General features: G+C 38.4%; 1 protein-coding gene across 4 annotated transcripts in view; it reads left to right on the top strand.

Annotated features, from left to right (window-relative positions):
- MAGI2 (membrane associated guanylate kinase, WW and PDZ domain containing 2) overlaps positions 1-14,130 on the top strand; it is a 1,483,072-nt gene that overhangs the window by 1,229,270 nt on the left and 239,672 nt on the right. For all 4 annotated transcript variants that reach the window (XM_050782786.1, XM_050782785.1, XM_050782788.1 and 1 more), the window contains exon 10: positions 13,053-13,691. In XM_050782786.1, the coding sequence (XP_050638743.1) occupies positions 13,053-13,691 (639 nt within the window). The remainder of the gene's footprint in view (positions 1-13,052; positions 13,692-14,130) is intronic.

Raw genomic sequence — 14,130 nt, 5'->3', positions numbered from 1 at the left:
AGCACAGAGTAGGTTGGAAAAAGCAGGAGACAATAAAAATGTGAACTGAGAGCCTCATATGTCATGCTAAAAAGTTTGGACTGAACTCTGTCTCTATCAGCAGGCACTAAAAGATGCTAAGTGAAAAGGGCATTAGAGTGTATGGTATGGAGGATGAGTTGAGAAGGAAGCAGGTAGAAGGCAGTATCTAATGCTTTGCAGCCACTGCATATGGAGAATATGAAGACTATTCATACCCTCCTGATTCTTGAGCCAATCCCGACCAGAAGTGGAGATTTAGCAATGTCTTATGTATTCCTAGAGGTCAAAATGGGGTGGCACTTGGGATCCCCGTTACCCCACAAGCTCACTTGATCATGCCATATGTTGGCCTTCTCTTTGCTATTTCCCGAGTCATTCCCTCTATGACATCAGGAAGCCCAGCTAAGAGACTATTGCAGAAGTTCATATAATAGACGGCAAGCATCTCATCTCAGGTAGTGGTGGTAGAAAAAAGGAAGGAAGCAATCAGTTGAAAAGCTGTCTAAATCCCATTACTGGGTATATATCCCAAAGAAAATAAATCGTTCTGCCAAAAAGACACATGCACTCGTATGTTCATCGCAGTGCTGTTCACAATAGCAAAGGCATGTAATCAATCTATGTGCCCTTCAATGGTGGATTGGATAAAGAACATGTGGTACATATATACCATGGAATACTACACAGACATACACAAAATGCTCTTTACAGCAACATGGATGCAGCTGGAGATTATAATCCTGAGTTAAGACAAGAACAGAAAACCAAATACTACATGTTCTCACTTATAAGTGGGAGCTAAATACCAGATATTCACGGACATAAAGACGTCAACGATAGACACTGGGGACCACTAGACAGTGGAGGGAGAGATTGGAGTAAGGACTGAAAAACCTCCCTATTGGGCACTATGCTTACTACCTGGGTGATGGGATCAGTCATATCCCAAACCTCAGCCTCGCACCGTATACCCATGTACAAACCTACACATGTATCCCCTGATTCTGAAATTTAAAAGTTGAAATTTTTAAAAATAAAAGTGGCCGGGCGCGGTGGCTCAAGCCTGTAATCCCAGCACTTTGGGAGGCCGAGGCGGGTGGATCACGAGGTCAGGAGATCGAGACTATCCTGGCTAACATGGTGAAACCCCGTCTCTACTAAAAATACAAAAAAAAAAAAACGAGCCGGGCGTGGTGGCGGGCGCCTGTAGTCTCAGCTACTTGGGAGGCTGAGGCGGGAGAATGGCGTGAACCCGGGAGGCGGAGCTTGCAGTGAGCCGAGATCACGCCACTGCACTCCAGCCTGGGAGACACAGCGAGACTCCGTCTCAAAAAATAAAATAAAATAAAATAAAAGTTATCCAAGAGCTAGAATCTAAGAGGCTTTGTGTTCGAATTTTAAAGTGAAGAAGATACTTTCAAGATCATCTGGTTCAATCCTCTTTTTATAACATGATGCCCAGCTCATAGTAGTTGAATACGTGCAAATCTTTGCTGAATAAATTAATGAATAAGTGAGGAATAAGACCTAGGAAGTGTTGATACCACTAGTTATTAGCATACCTGGCATAAAGAACATAAACCCCCTGACTTCTAAGTCAGTGCTCTGACAGCCTCATATGTCATGCTAGAAAGTTTGGCCTGAACTCTGTCTCTATGAGCAGGCATTAAAGGATGTTAAGTGAAAGGAACGACAGAGTGTATGGTATGGAAGATGAGTTGATAGCGAAGCAGGTAGAAGGCAATATCTAGTGCTTTGCAGCCATTATGCCACACTTGGGCTCATAATATATAGAAAATTACTAAGAAAGTCATTGCCTAAACCTTATTTTTATTCACAGTGTCATTTATAAAGTAGCACGTAAGAACGAAGATTCTTCTCATGAAGGAATTTTCTCTCCATTACACCTTTTACACCTAAGTATCTGTTTTTGTATTTCTATTAATACATAATTTGATGGGCATGTATAATAATGCTATCTGCGAGACTGATGTGTAAAGTCAGTAGAGCCATAGTAGGATCCAGAACCTCCAAAATGGAATTCTCCAATTAATGGCTGTTTTTATAACTGTCACTCTAAGGGGACCATCTGGGGATTTTAGAAACTGCTTCAAATTATTTTAAAGGGGATCCAACTTCAACTCTACTAGTATGACATACCACAGTGTTTCACTTTGGGGAATAAATTATATTAAGAGCAGTTATTTTCCATTTAACTGATGTGGCGAGTAGCACACCCCCAAAAGTACATGTCAGTATTATATGTTTGTGGGGGTTGTGGAGTAGACTCAAAATGGATGTACAATATTATAATAAAATTATGTATTATGATTTAAAACACAAATTAATATAAGCTGCAGAAAATAGAGCTCTATTAAATCTTATTAACTGAGAGGAAACTTTAAAAATAATAATTTTTAATGTAGAGTGCATGTAATTGGTAGGATGGGTGTTGTCAGCATTTTTTTTATTTTTTTTAATCAAAAATCTGGGTGGCAGTTGAGCAAGGGCATGCCCAAGATGGCCAAATAGGAACAGCTCCAGCCTCCAGTTCCCAGCGTGAGCGACACAGAAGATGAGTGATTTCTGCATTTTCAACTGAGGTGCAGACCGACACCTCACACCTCACATGGCAGGGTACACCCCTGAGATGAAGCTTCCAGAGCAAGAATCAGACAGCAACACTCGCTATTCAGCAATATTCTATCTTCTGCAGCCTCCGCTGCTGATACCCAGGCAAACAGGGTCTGGAGTGGACCTCAAGCAAACTCCAACAGACCTACAGCTAAGGGTCCTGACTATTAGAAGGAAAACTAACAGGAAGGACACCCACACCAAAACCCCATCAGTACGTCACCATCATCAAAGACCAAAGGCAGATAAAACCACAAAGATGGGGGAAAAGCAGTGCAGGAAAGCTGGAAATTCAAAAAATCAGAGGGCATCTCCCCCTCCAAAGGAACGCAGCTCATCACCAGCAACGGAACAAAGCTGGACGGAGAATGACTTTGATTAGTTGAGAGAAGAAGGCTTCAATCAAACTTCTCAGAACTAAAGGAGGAACTACATAACCAGCACAAAGAAACTAAAAACCTTGAAAAAGGAATCAATAAATGGATAACTAGAATAATCAATGCAGAGAAAACCTTAAAAGAACTAATAGAGATGAAAACCATAACACGAGAACTACGTGACAAATGCACAAGCTTCAGTAACCAAGTCAATCAACTGGAAGAAAGAGTATCAGCGATTGAAGATCAAATGAATGAAATGAAGTGAGAAGAGAAGTATAGAGAAAAAAAAGTAAAAAGAAATGAACAAAGCCTCCAAGAAGTACGGGATTATCTGAAAAGACCAAATCTACGTTTTATTGGTGTGCCTGAAAGTGACGGGGAAAATGAAGCCAAGTTGGAAAACGCTCTGCAGGATGTCATCCAGGAGAACGTCCCCAACCTAGTAAGGCAGGCCAACATTCAAATTCAGGAAATACAGAGAACACCTCGAGAAGAGCAACTCCAAGACACATAATTGTCAGATTCACCAAGTTGAAATTAAGGAAAAATTGTTAAGGGCAGCCAGAGAGAAAGGTCGGGTTACACACAAAGAGGAGCCCATCAGACTAACAGCAGATCTCTTGGCAGAAACTCTCCAAGCCAGAAGAAAGTGGGGGCCAATATTCAACATTTTAAAGAAAAGAATTTTCAACCCAGAATTTCATATCCAGTCAAACTAAGTTTCATAAGTGAGGGAGAAATAAAATCCTTTACAGACAAGCAAATGCTTAGAGATTTTGTCACCACCAGGCCTGCCCTACAAGAGATCCTGAAGGAAGCAGTAAACATGGAAAGGAACAACAGATACCAGCCACTGCAAAAATATGTCAAACTGTAAAGTCCATCGACGCTAGGAAGAAACTGCATCAACTAGCAAGCAAAATAACCAGCTAATATCATAATGACAGGATCAAGTTCACACATAACAATATTAACCTTAAATGTAAATGGACTAAATGCTCCAATTAAAAGACATAGACTAGCAAATTGGAAAGAGTCAAGACCCATCAGTTTGCTCTATTCAGGAGACCCATCTCACATGCAGAGACACACATAGGCTCAAAATAAAGGGATGGAGAAAGATTTACCAAGCAAATGGAAAACAAAAAAAAAGGAGGGGTTGCAATCCTAGTCTCTGATAAAACACTTTAAACCATCAAAGATCAAAAGAGACAAAGAAGGCCATTACATAATGGTAAAGGGATCAATTCATCAGGAAGAGCTAACTATCCTAAATATATATGCACCCAATACAGGAGCACCCAGATTCATAAAGCAAGTCCTTAGAGACTTACAAAGAGACTTAGACTCCCATACAATAATAATGGGAAACTTCCACACCCCACAGTCAACATTAGACAGATCAACGAGACAGAAAGTTAACAAGGAAATCCAGGAATTGAACTCAACTCTGCACCAAGCAGACCTAATAGACATCTATCTACAGAACTCTCCACCCCAAATCAACAGAATATACATTCTTCTCAGCACCACATTGCACTTATTCCAAAACTGACCACATAGTTGGAAGTAAAGCTCTCTTCAGCAAATGTAAAAGAACAGAAATTATAACAAACTGTCTCTCAGACCACAGTGCAATCAAACTAGAACTCAGGACTAAGAAACTCAATCAAAACCACTCAATTACATGGAAACTGAACAACCTGCTCCTGAATGACTACTGGGTACATAACAAAATGAAGGCAGAAATAAAGATGTTCTTTGAAACCAGTGAGAACAAAGATACAACATACCAGAATCTCTGGGACACATTTAAAGCAGTGTGTAGAGGGAAATTTATAGCACTAAATGTCCACAGGAGAAAGCAGGAAAGATCTAAACTTGACATCCTAACATCACAATTAAAAGAACTAGAGAAGCAAGAGCAAACACAGTCAAAAGCTAGCAGAAGGCAAGAAATAACTAAGATCAGAGCAGAACTGAAGGAGATAGAGACACAAAAAACCCTCCAAAAAAATCAATGAATCCAGGAGCTGGTTTTTTGAAAATATCAACAAAACTGATAGACCGCTAGCAAGACTAATAAAGAGAAAAGAGAGAAGAATCAAAGAGACACAATAAAAAATGATAAAGAGGATATCACCACCAACCCGACAGAAATACAAACTACCATCAGAGAATACTATAAACACCTCTACGCAAATAAACTAGGAAACCTAGAAGAAATGGATAATTTCCTGGACACTTACACTCTCCCAAGACTAAACCAGGAAGAAGTTGAATCCCTGAATAGACCAATAGCAGACTCTGAAATTGAGGCAATAATTAATAGCCTACCAACCAAAAAAAGTCCAGGACCAGACAGATTCACAGCCGAATTCTACCAGAGGTACAAGGGGAAGTTGATACCATTCCTTCTGAAACTATTCCAATCAATAGAAAAAGAGGGAATCCTCCCTAACTCATTTTACAAGGCCAACATCATCCTGATACCAAAGCCGGACAGAGATACAACAAAATAAGAGAATTTTAGACCAATATCCCTGATGAACATTGATGCAATAATCCTCAATAAAATACTGGCAAACCAAATCCAGTAGCATATCAAAAAGCTTATCCACCACAATCAAGTGGGCTTCATCCCTGGGATGCAAGGCTGGTTCAACATATGCAAATTAATAAACGTAATCCAGCATATAAACAGAACCAAAGACAAAAACCACATGTTTATCTCAATAGATGCAGAAAAGGCCTTTGACAAAATTCAACAGCCCTTCATGCTAAAAACTCTCAATAAATTCGGTATTGATGGAACGTATCTCACAATAATAAGAGCTATTTATGACAAACCCACAGCCAATATCATACTGAATGGGCAAAAACTGGAAGCATTCCCTTTGAAACTGGCACAAGACAGGGATGCCCTCTCTCACCACTCCTATTCAACGTAGTGTTGGAAGTTCTCGTCAGGGCAATCAGGCAAGAGAAAGAAATCAAGGGTATTCAGTTAGGAAAAGGAGAAGTCAAATTGTCCCTGTTTGCAGATGACATGATTGTATATTTAGCAAACCCCATTGTCTCAGCCCAAAATCTCCTTAAGCTGATAAGCAACTTCAGCAAAGTCTCAGGATACAAAATCAATGTGCAAAAATCACAAGCATTCTTATACACCAGTAACAGACAAACAGAGAGCCAAATCATGAATGAACTCCCATTCACAATAGCTTCAAAGAGAATAAAATACCTAGGAATCCAACTTACAAGGGATATAAAGGAACTCTTCAAGGAGAACTATAAACCACTGCTCAGTGAAATAAAAGAGGATACAAACAAATGGAAGAACAATGCTCATGGATAGGAAGAATCAATATTGTGAAAATGACCATACTGCCCAAGGTAATTTATGGATTCAATGCCATCCCCATCAAGCTACCAATGACTTTCTTCACAGAATTGGAAAAAACTGCTTTAAAGTTCATATGGAACCAAAAAAGACCCAGCATTGCCAAGATAATCCTAAGCCAAAAGAACAAAGCTGGAGGCATCATGTTACCTGACTTCAAACTATACTACAAGGCTACAGTAACCAAAACAGCATGGTACTGGTACCAAAACAGAGATACAGACCAATGGAACAGAACAGAGTCCTCAGAAATAATACCACACATCTACAGCCAGATCCGATCTTTGACAAACCTGACAAAAACAAGAAATGGGGAAAGGATTCCCTATTTAATAAATGGTGCTGGGAAAATTGGCTAGCCAGAAGTAGAAAGCTGAAACTGGGTCCTTTCCTTACTCCTTATACAAAAATTAATTCAAGATGGATTAGAGACTGTTAGACCTAAAACCATAAAAACCCTAGAAGAAAACCTAGGTGATACCATTCAGGACATAGGCATGGGCAAGGACTTCATGTCTAAAACACCAAAAGCAATGGCAATAAAAGCCAAAATTGACAACTGGGATCTAATTAAACTAAAGAGCTTCTGCACAGCAAAAGAAACTACCATCAGAGTGAACAGGCAACCTACAAAATGGGAGAAAATTTTTGCAATCTACTTATCTAACAAAGGGCTAATATCCAGAACCTATAAAGAACTCAATTAAATTTACAAGAAAAAAACAACCCCATCAAAAAGTGGGCAAAGGATATGAAGACACTTCTCAAAAGAAGACATTCATACAACCAACAGACACATGAAAAAATGCTCATCATCACTCGCCATCGGAGAAATGCAAATCAAAACCACAATGAGATACCATCTCACACCAGTTAGAATGGCAGTCATTAAAAAGTCAGGAAACAACAGGTGCTGGAGAGGATGTGGAGAAATAGGAACACTTTTACACTGTTGATGGGACTGTAAACTAGTTCAACCATTGTGGAAGACAGTGTGGTGATTCCTCAAGGATCTAGAACTAGAAATACCATTTGAACCCAGCCATCCCATTACTGGAGATATACCCAAAGGATTATAAGTCATGCTGCTGTAAAGACACATGCACACATATGTTTATTGCGGCACTATTCACAGTAGCAAAGACTTGGAATCAACCCAAATGTCCATCATGACAGACTGGATTAAGAAAATGTGGCACATATACACCATGGAATACTATGCAGCCATAAAACAGGATGAGTTCGTGTCCTTTGTAGGGACATGGATGCAGCTGGAAACCATCATTCTGAGCAAACTTTCACAAGAACAGAAACCAAACACCGCATGTTCTCACTCATAGGTGGGAACTGCACAACGAGATCACTTGGACACAGAAAGGGGATCATCACACACCAGGGCCTATTGTGGGGAGGGGACGGGGAGAGGGATAGCATTAGGAGATATACCTAATGTAAATGATGAGTTAATGGGTGCAGCACACCAACATGGCACATGTATACATATGTAACAAACCTGCACGTTGTGCACATGCACCCTAGAACTTAAAGTATAATAAAAAAAAAAAATCTGGGTAACTTGGCAAAAACAGAAGTTAGAAACACTAAACTGGAGGTAGTACATTTAGCTATGAAATCTTTTCTGGTTTCCTCTGACTAAATCTTTCCATCCTTTATTCAGTGAGAATCTATCCTAAATACCTGAAGAATTCTCAACATAGTAACGATGCTCTGTATATAGTGCAGAGAAATCTTGGAACGGGTAGAACTCCCACAAAGGAACAAAGTCTGAGATGCATTTGCAAGCCTCAGACATGAGATAGGAGCAATGTCAGGAGGAGTGATGAAAGATACCTTTGAAGACGTGAGGAAGGAAATGAATTAGTAGGCATGAATTCATACATAGAAAGGAAGTGCACTTGAGGGTAAAGGGATAGCAGAATTTAACTAGAGGCAAGTAACAATTTGTAAGTTGTGAGTAGTGAAGATACCAGCTTCACAAGAATAACTTATTGGGTGGTGAAGACAAAGATAAGTTGGAAAGACTTAAACAGTTGATCAAGAGATCAAGTAGTTTGAACTTAATAGAGTAGACTGTAAGATGAGAATTGACTAGGAAGTAAATTAGTCTGGTCCAAGGTGGTGTTTAAGGAAGGCAGAGAGGGAGTGGTAAGTGAGAGATGTTGAAAAGGAAGATTCTGTAGGCCACAGTGACTCAAAGAATGCGGGGGTAGAGGAAAGAGGTATAAAAATAACTAATTAAAGCAATGCTTTATGTAGAGTGCCCTATTTTATCCAAAATGATGATGTATCCTATTCTGTATTTTGATTCCCATGACTAAGAAAGAAAAAATTATCTTAGAACATCTTTTCATACAGGACAGCAGTTTTAAAGCTCCTGCTTCAACAAACTCATTCTACCTCACTTGCACTTTGAAATTCCATAAATGGCATTCAGGTTGTTTGAGACCAGACCTGTGGGACACCTAACTCATCACTCACACTCAATCTGACCAACAGGCCTAAAACTAACCTAAATATGGCCTGAAGTGAATGACCATTTAGGAAACAAAGTAAACTTTCCAGCAATATAGTAATGAAAATATATGCTTAGCTTTCAAAAGAAATGTATCTTCTTATTTTTATGCAGAAAAATTTTATAAAATTATAAGTATTTTCTCAAGGATGATCTCATTTTCACAGTAGCTCTGCAAAAGAGGAAACGGAGGAGATATTTTTATTCTCATTTTATAAAAGAAGAAATTGAGAGATGGGGAGATCAAGTGTCTCTTCCAATTCTCCCTCTCAAGTAGGCCAACAGGTTAGGGCCAGAGCCAGTCTTCCTGATGACGTCCCTTTCTATGCTCTTAAACCCAATCTGTCTGAGGACTTGGCATGGCACTGTCAGATGACATATACCAGGTGTCTTATATTTTTATTTCACGACATGTAAATGACATTTATACAGCACAGTCTATAAATATTCTACCCAATGAATTCTATCTGAACAAGCAAATGTTTGCTGACATCCCCATCTACAAGAGTTTTGGCCATGACTTATTATCTAGACATCTATATATTTTTTTTAAGTGGGCAGTTGAGTACTGTCAAGTTGTTATATAGTTTTGTCCTGTGATAACTGGTCACTCATCTTTTGCATTCAGAAATCTTCTATCTTCATAAAGATATTGTTGCAGGGTTCTTTCTCACTTGCCTGATGACTTGAAAAATTGCTGTGAGTGGAAAATACCCATAAATTGTAAAAGGCAGTCTAAGAAACACAAATAGTTCTCACTCTGTTTCTAAATAGCAAGATCACATTAAAACTCAAAAATAGATAACATTAATCACTATAATTCAAACAACTACTCTTTAGACCTGGCAGAGAACCTTGAGAGCTTTCAACATGACCCTTAGTTCTTTTTTCCTATGAAATTCTGGCAGAGCAGAGGGAAGGAGAGAGCACGCTTGGGGACTAAGGAGTCTGTTAACAATGATTAAAGTTTGGGAGAGCATTAGAGGAAGTGGCATTTGTTCCCTTTCTCACTTTTACTTGGCCATTCAGAAACCCATCATTTCCACAATCATCTTTGACTGTAACTGTTGTGGGAATATCTTGGTAGGACTGTCCTGATTTTATGGAAGAACGTAACGAAGGACAAATAGTAATTACTGAAATAGCAATCATCTGTTGCATAATAATTTATAGCTTAGAAACCATTTCACCTGTATGATCTCATTCGTTGTTTCCCATAGAACAATAAGCTGCTGTTACTATTGCTCATCATTACTTCTAAAGAATCGGAGTCACAGAGGATTGAAGCCAGTTTGGGAAAGTTATACAGCTAATAAGTGATGAAACTAGAACTCAGACCAAAGTCTTTCGACCTCATATTCCATGTGATCTCTACTATACCTTACAGCCTCCTAAACCTAAGGAGAATGTTGGACCAAGAATGAAAGTAGACATCAAAAATAGTCAATGAGTTTAAAAAAACAAAAAAAACTCACTGAATAGGAGGATTGAGGAAACGAGGCATACCTAAGAGAAAATCCAAAAGGCCAATAAACATGAAAAGATGCTCACCCTCACTGGCAGTCTGGGAAATGCAAATCAAAACTATGATCACATCCATTAGATTAGTAAAAATTAAGTATGAGAATACCAAGTACTATGTCAGATGTAAAGCAATGAAAATTTCAACACACTACCGATGGGAGTGTCAATTGATATGACCTCTTTTGTCAGCTGTTTGCCATTATCTAACAAAGTTGAAGATGCACATGGTCTGTGCCAGCACAGGGTTCATGGCAGAGTTATTTTCAATAGCCACAAATTTGTCATAACTCCAGTGTCCATTAACAAAAGAATGGATGAATGTTATTAAGTAGTAATATAGCCATCAATAAATACTATATTATGATGAAAACTAATGAACTAGAGGCACAAGTATCAAAATAAATATCAGAAACATATTTTAAGAAAAGTTATAGAATATTAAAATATATACCGTTTACAAAAGGCTTAAAATATGTAAAAATACTTTCCAGGGATTATTATTTAGGGATTAGATACTATTTAGAGATTATTTTTATGGACACCTAGATATGATATAAACTATAAAGTATATGTAAATAACAAACCTCAAGTAGGACAATGGTTACCTTGGAAAGGGCTGTAAAGGAAAGCAAGTTGGGGGAGAGGTGCTAGCCACGGGGATTCAACTAAAACGAGCAATGTTCCAGTCATTAAGTTGGATGTTAGTATACAAGTATTTGTTGTTCTTTCAACCTTTTAAATGTGGAAAATAATATAACATTGAAACTAAAAGAAACAGGAAGAGAAAAAAATAGTCTATCTGAATTAGACACTTCTCTGGGATACTGAGATGAACAGAATCAATTAAAAACGATGCCCAAAGCATCCCCAGCTGCCACAGGCTGATGAGGAATTATAATAGCAGTGAGGGAATGTCCACTCCAATTCAGTTCTGAGCCATGGACCCACGTTCCAGCCTCCACATCAGTACCCTCCCTGATAGACATTATGGAAAAGTGAAGTTTCATCTGACCAATCACATAGGTTGTGACATTTTCTAGAGGCAGACCTAATCTGGATCCCTGAAAATGTCTGCTTGACCTTTCTGTCAATTTGGGAAGAGGGACTGTTAATTAAGACAATGCTGTTAATTGTTTTATTCATTTTATGTTATACACCTACAAAAGACCAGAAAAGCAGTCAACTCTAAAAGTTCAACTCTGTTTTTCATTTTTGATGTTTGCAAGCTTGCTGGGCAAGAATGTCTCAGAATGAAATCCCTAGCCATTTGCACCTCCCATTCCAGAATTATCCTGATAAACTGATGTGTTCTGAGTTGTTTATTTGACAATCTGTTAAAACATGTCTTTTCATCCCTAATATACTCCTCAGCATAGTCAGGCACAATCTCAATTTGCAAGTTCAATTTTCAAGTATTATGGTTTGTGAAGATAAAAATAACAATCCATGATAAAATAGTTCTCCAAAAATAAAATTGTTATTCATACATAATTGAAAATTTTTTTAAACATTTATCTCAAACAGCCATGATTTTCTGCATTTTAAGCAGGAAAAAATATTTCTCTGAACATATTTTATAATGAATAATTTGCATTCAGGGCATTTCTAATCTAAAGTTAGCCTCTAACCAGTAGACCTCTGAAAATCTGTGATAGTTCACTGGGGAGAAAGGACAAGTGCCTTTATTGAAAATGATCCGCAGAAATATTAGTTTATCTAAAATCAGAGGATGAACTATGGCAGCTTTCTGTTTGAGACCAACGGTCTCAAATCTCTTCCATCCTATTTTAACAACAATCATATTAATAATAGTCTACGTTTATTGAGCACTGTGTGTCGCACACTATGCCAAGTACTTTTCCTACATTATGTCATTTCATTCTCACAACTTTACAAATGAGGAACTGTGGCTCAAAGCAGGTAACTTGGTCAATATTGCGTATCTGTTAAATAGTTGAGCCAAGATGTCAACCCAGCTCCCCAATCCCAAAACCTGCACTCTTGACCTTTGCTTGCATATACATGGAAGCTTTGTAATTACCTGCTATAGATGGAAAAAAATTAATAAATGGGCAAATTTTTTCTCTTCCATAAAAGAGAAAAAAGGCAATTGACTTATTAAACTTATACAAAAAAATGGTAGGGCTTTCTTTTTCATCTAAAACTCATGACCACTACTTCTCAATAGTTTGAAAATTCTATTAACTGAATTACACCGAAGATGGAAAATAAGATGAAAAAGAAGCATAGAGAATGTGCTTCTTCAAGGTACAAATTCTTCTAACCTTTTCTCTCAGAGCCTTTCTTTCTGAATATGAAGTTGTTTCTGAACTTCAAGAATAACCAAGTAGCTTTTTTTCAGCATTTGATCATTATATTTGTTGGCAGTCCTGTTGTAACCTTGAGTCACCTACAGTGATTTTAAGTATATTCTAATTGATTTTCTCACTGCTTACTGAGAAACAGCACCTCTCACTAGTCTCATAAATAATTCCATTTCTCTATGTCGATGTTAATTGAACTTACCTCATGTTGTCAATCTCTTTTTTTCTTACAGGTGATGTCATTGTCTATATTAATGAAGTTTGTGTCCTTGGACACACTCATGCAGATGTTGTCAAACTTTTCCAGTCTGTTCCTATTGGTCAGAGTGTCAACCTGGTGTTGTGTCGTGGCTACCCTTTGCCCTTTGATCCTGAAGACCCTGCTAACAGCATGGTGCCACCCCTTGCAATAATGGAGAGGCCACCTCCAGTGATGGTCAATGGAAGACACAACTATGAAACATATTTGGAATACATTTCTCGGACCTCACAGTCAGTTCCAGATATAACAGATCGGCCGCCTCATTCTTTGCACTCCATTCCAGCTGATGGTCAGCTAGATGGCACATATCCACCACCCGTCCATGATGACAATGTGTCTATGGCTTCATCTGGGGCCACCCAAGCTGAACTTATGACCTTAACCATTGTGAAAGGTGCCCAGGGCTTTGGCTTCACTATTGCCGACAGTCCTACAGGACAGCGAGTGAAACAAATACTTGACATTCAGGGATGCCCTGGCCTGTGTGAAGGTGACCTCATTGTTGAGATCAACCAGCAGAATGTACAGAACCTGAGCCATACAGAAGTAGTGGATATACTTAAGGACTGTCCCATTGGAAGCGAAACGTCTTTGATTATCCATCGAGGAGGTAAGACAAACACTGGCTCCGCAATAAAATATATGGGTAAAATAGTAGGATCCTTTAATAATATTGTTAAAATGGAGATTTCCTTGGAGTTGAATGAAATTATACTTTAAAAAATAAAGCTTAAAGAGTAAGAGAGAAAAATATGAATTAAAGGAAGCTGTGTTTTTTGAATTCTGAGAATACGTCTTTTTCTATTTTGTATTAAACACAATAATAGTTCTTTCAGTCTTACAAACATATTGATAGAAAGTTGGAGGGTAAAGATTAAATCCCCAAGTATGAATGTATTCTGTTTCAAAAGTTCATTCATGTATCAGTCGTGGAGAACTCAAACTGGTTTCCCATTGATTTAATTAAGAAACCTGCTTTTCCGATGGAAGCAATACTTTGAATCGTGCTTAGGTTTCCAGGCTAGCAGGTGGAAGCTGGTTCAACCCCT

Source organism: Macaca thibetana, chromosome 3 (genome assembly GCF_024542745.1).
Source record: "Macaca thibetana thibetana isolate TM-01 chromosome 3, ASM2454274v1, whole genome shotgun sequence".
Classification (NCBI taxonomy): Eukaryota; Metazoa; Chordata; class Mammalia; order Primates; family Cercopithecidae; genus Macaca; species Macaca thibetana.
The sequence above is the reverse complement of the archived record's forward strand: the minus strand, read 5'-3'. Positions and strand labels throughout refer to the sequence as shown.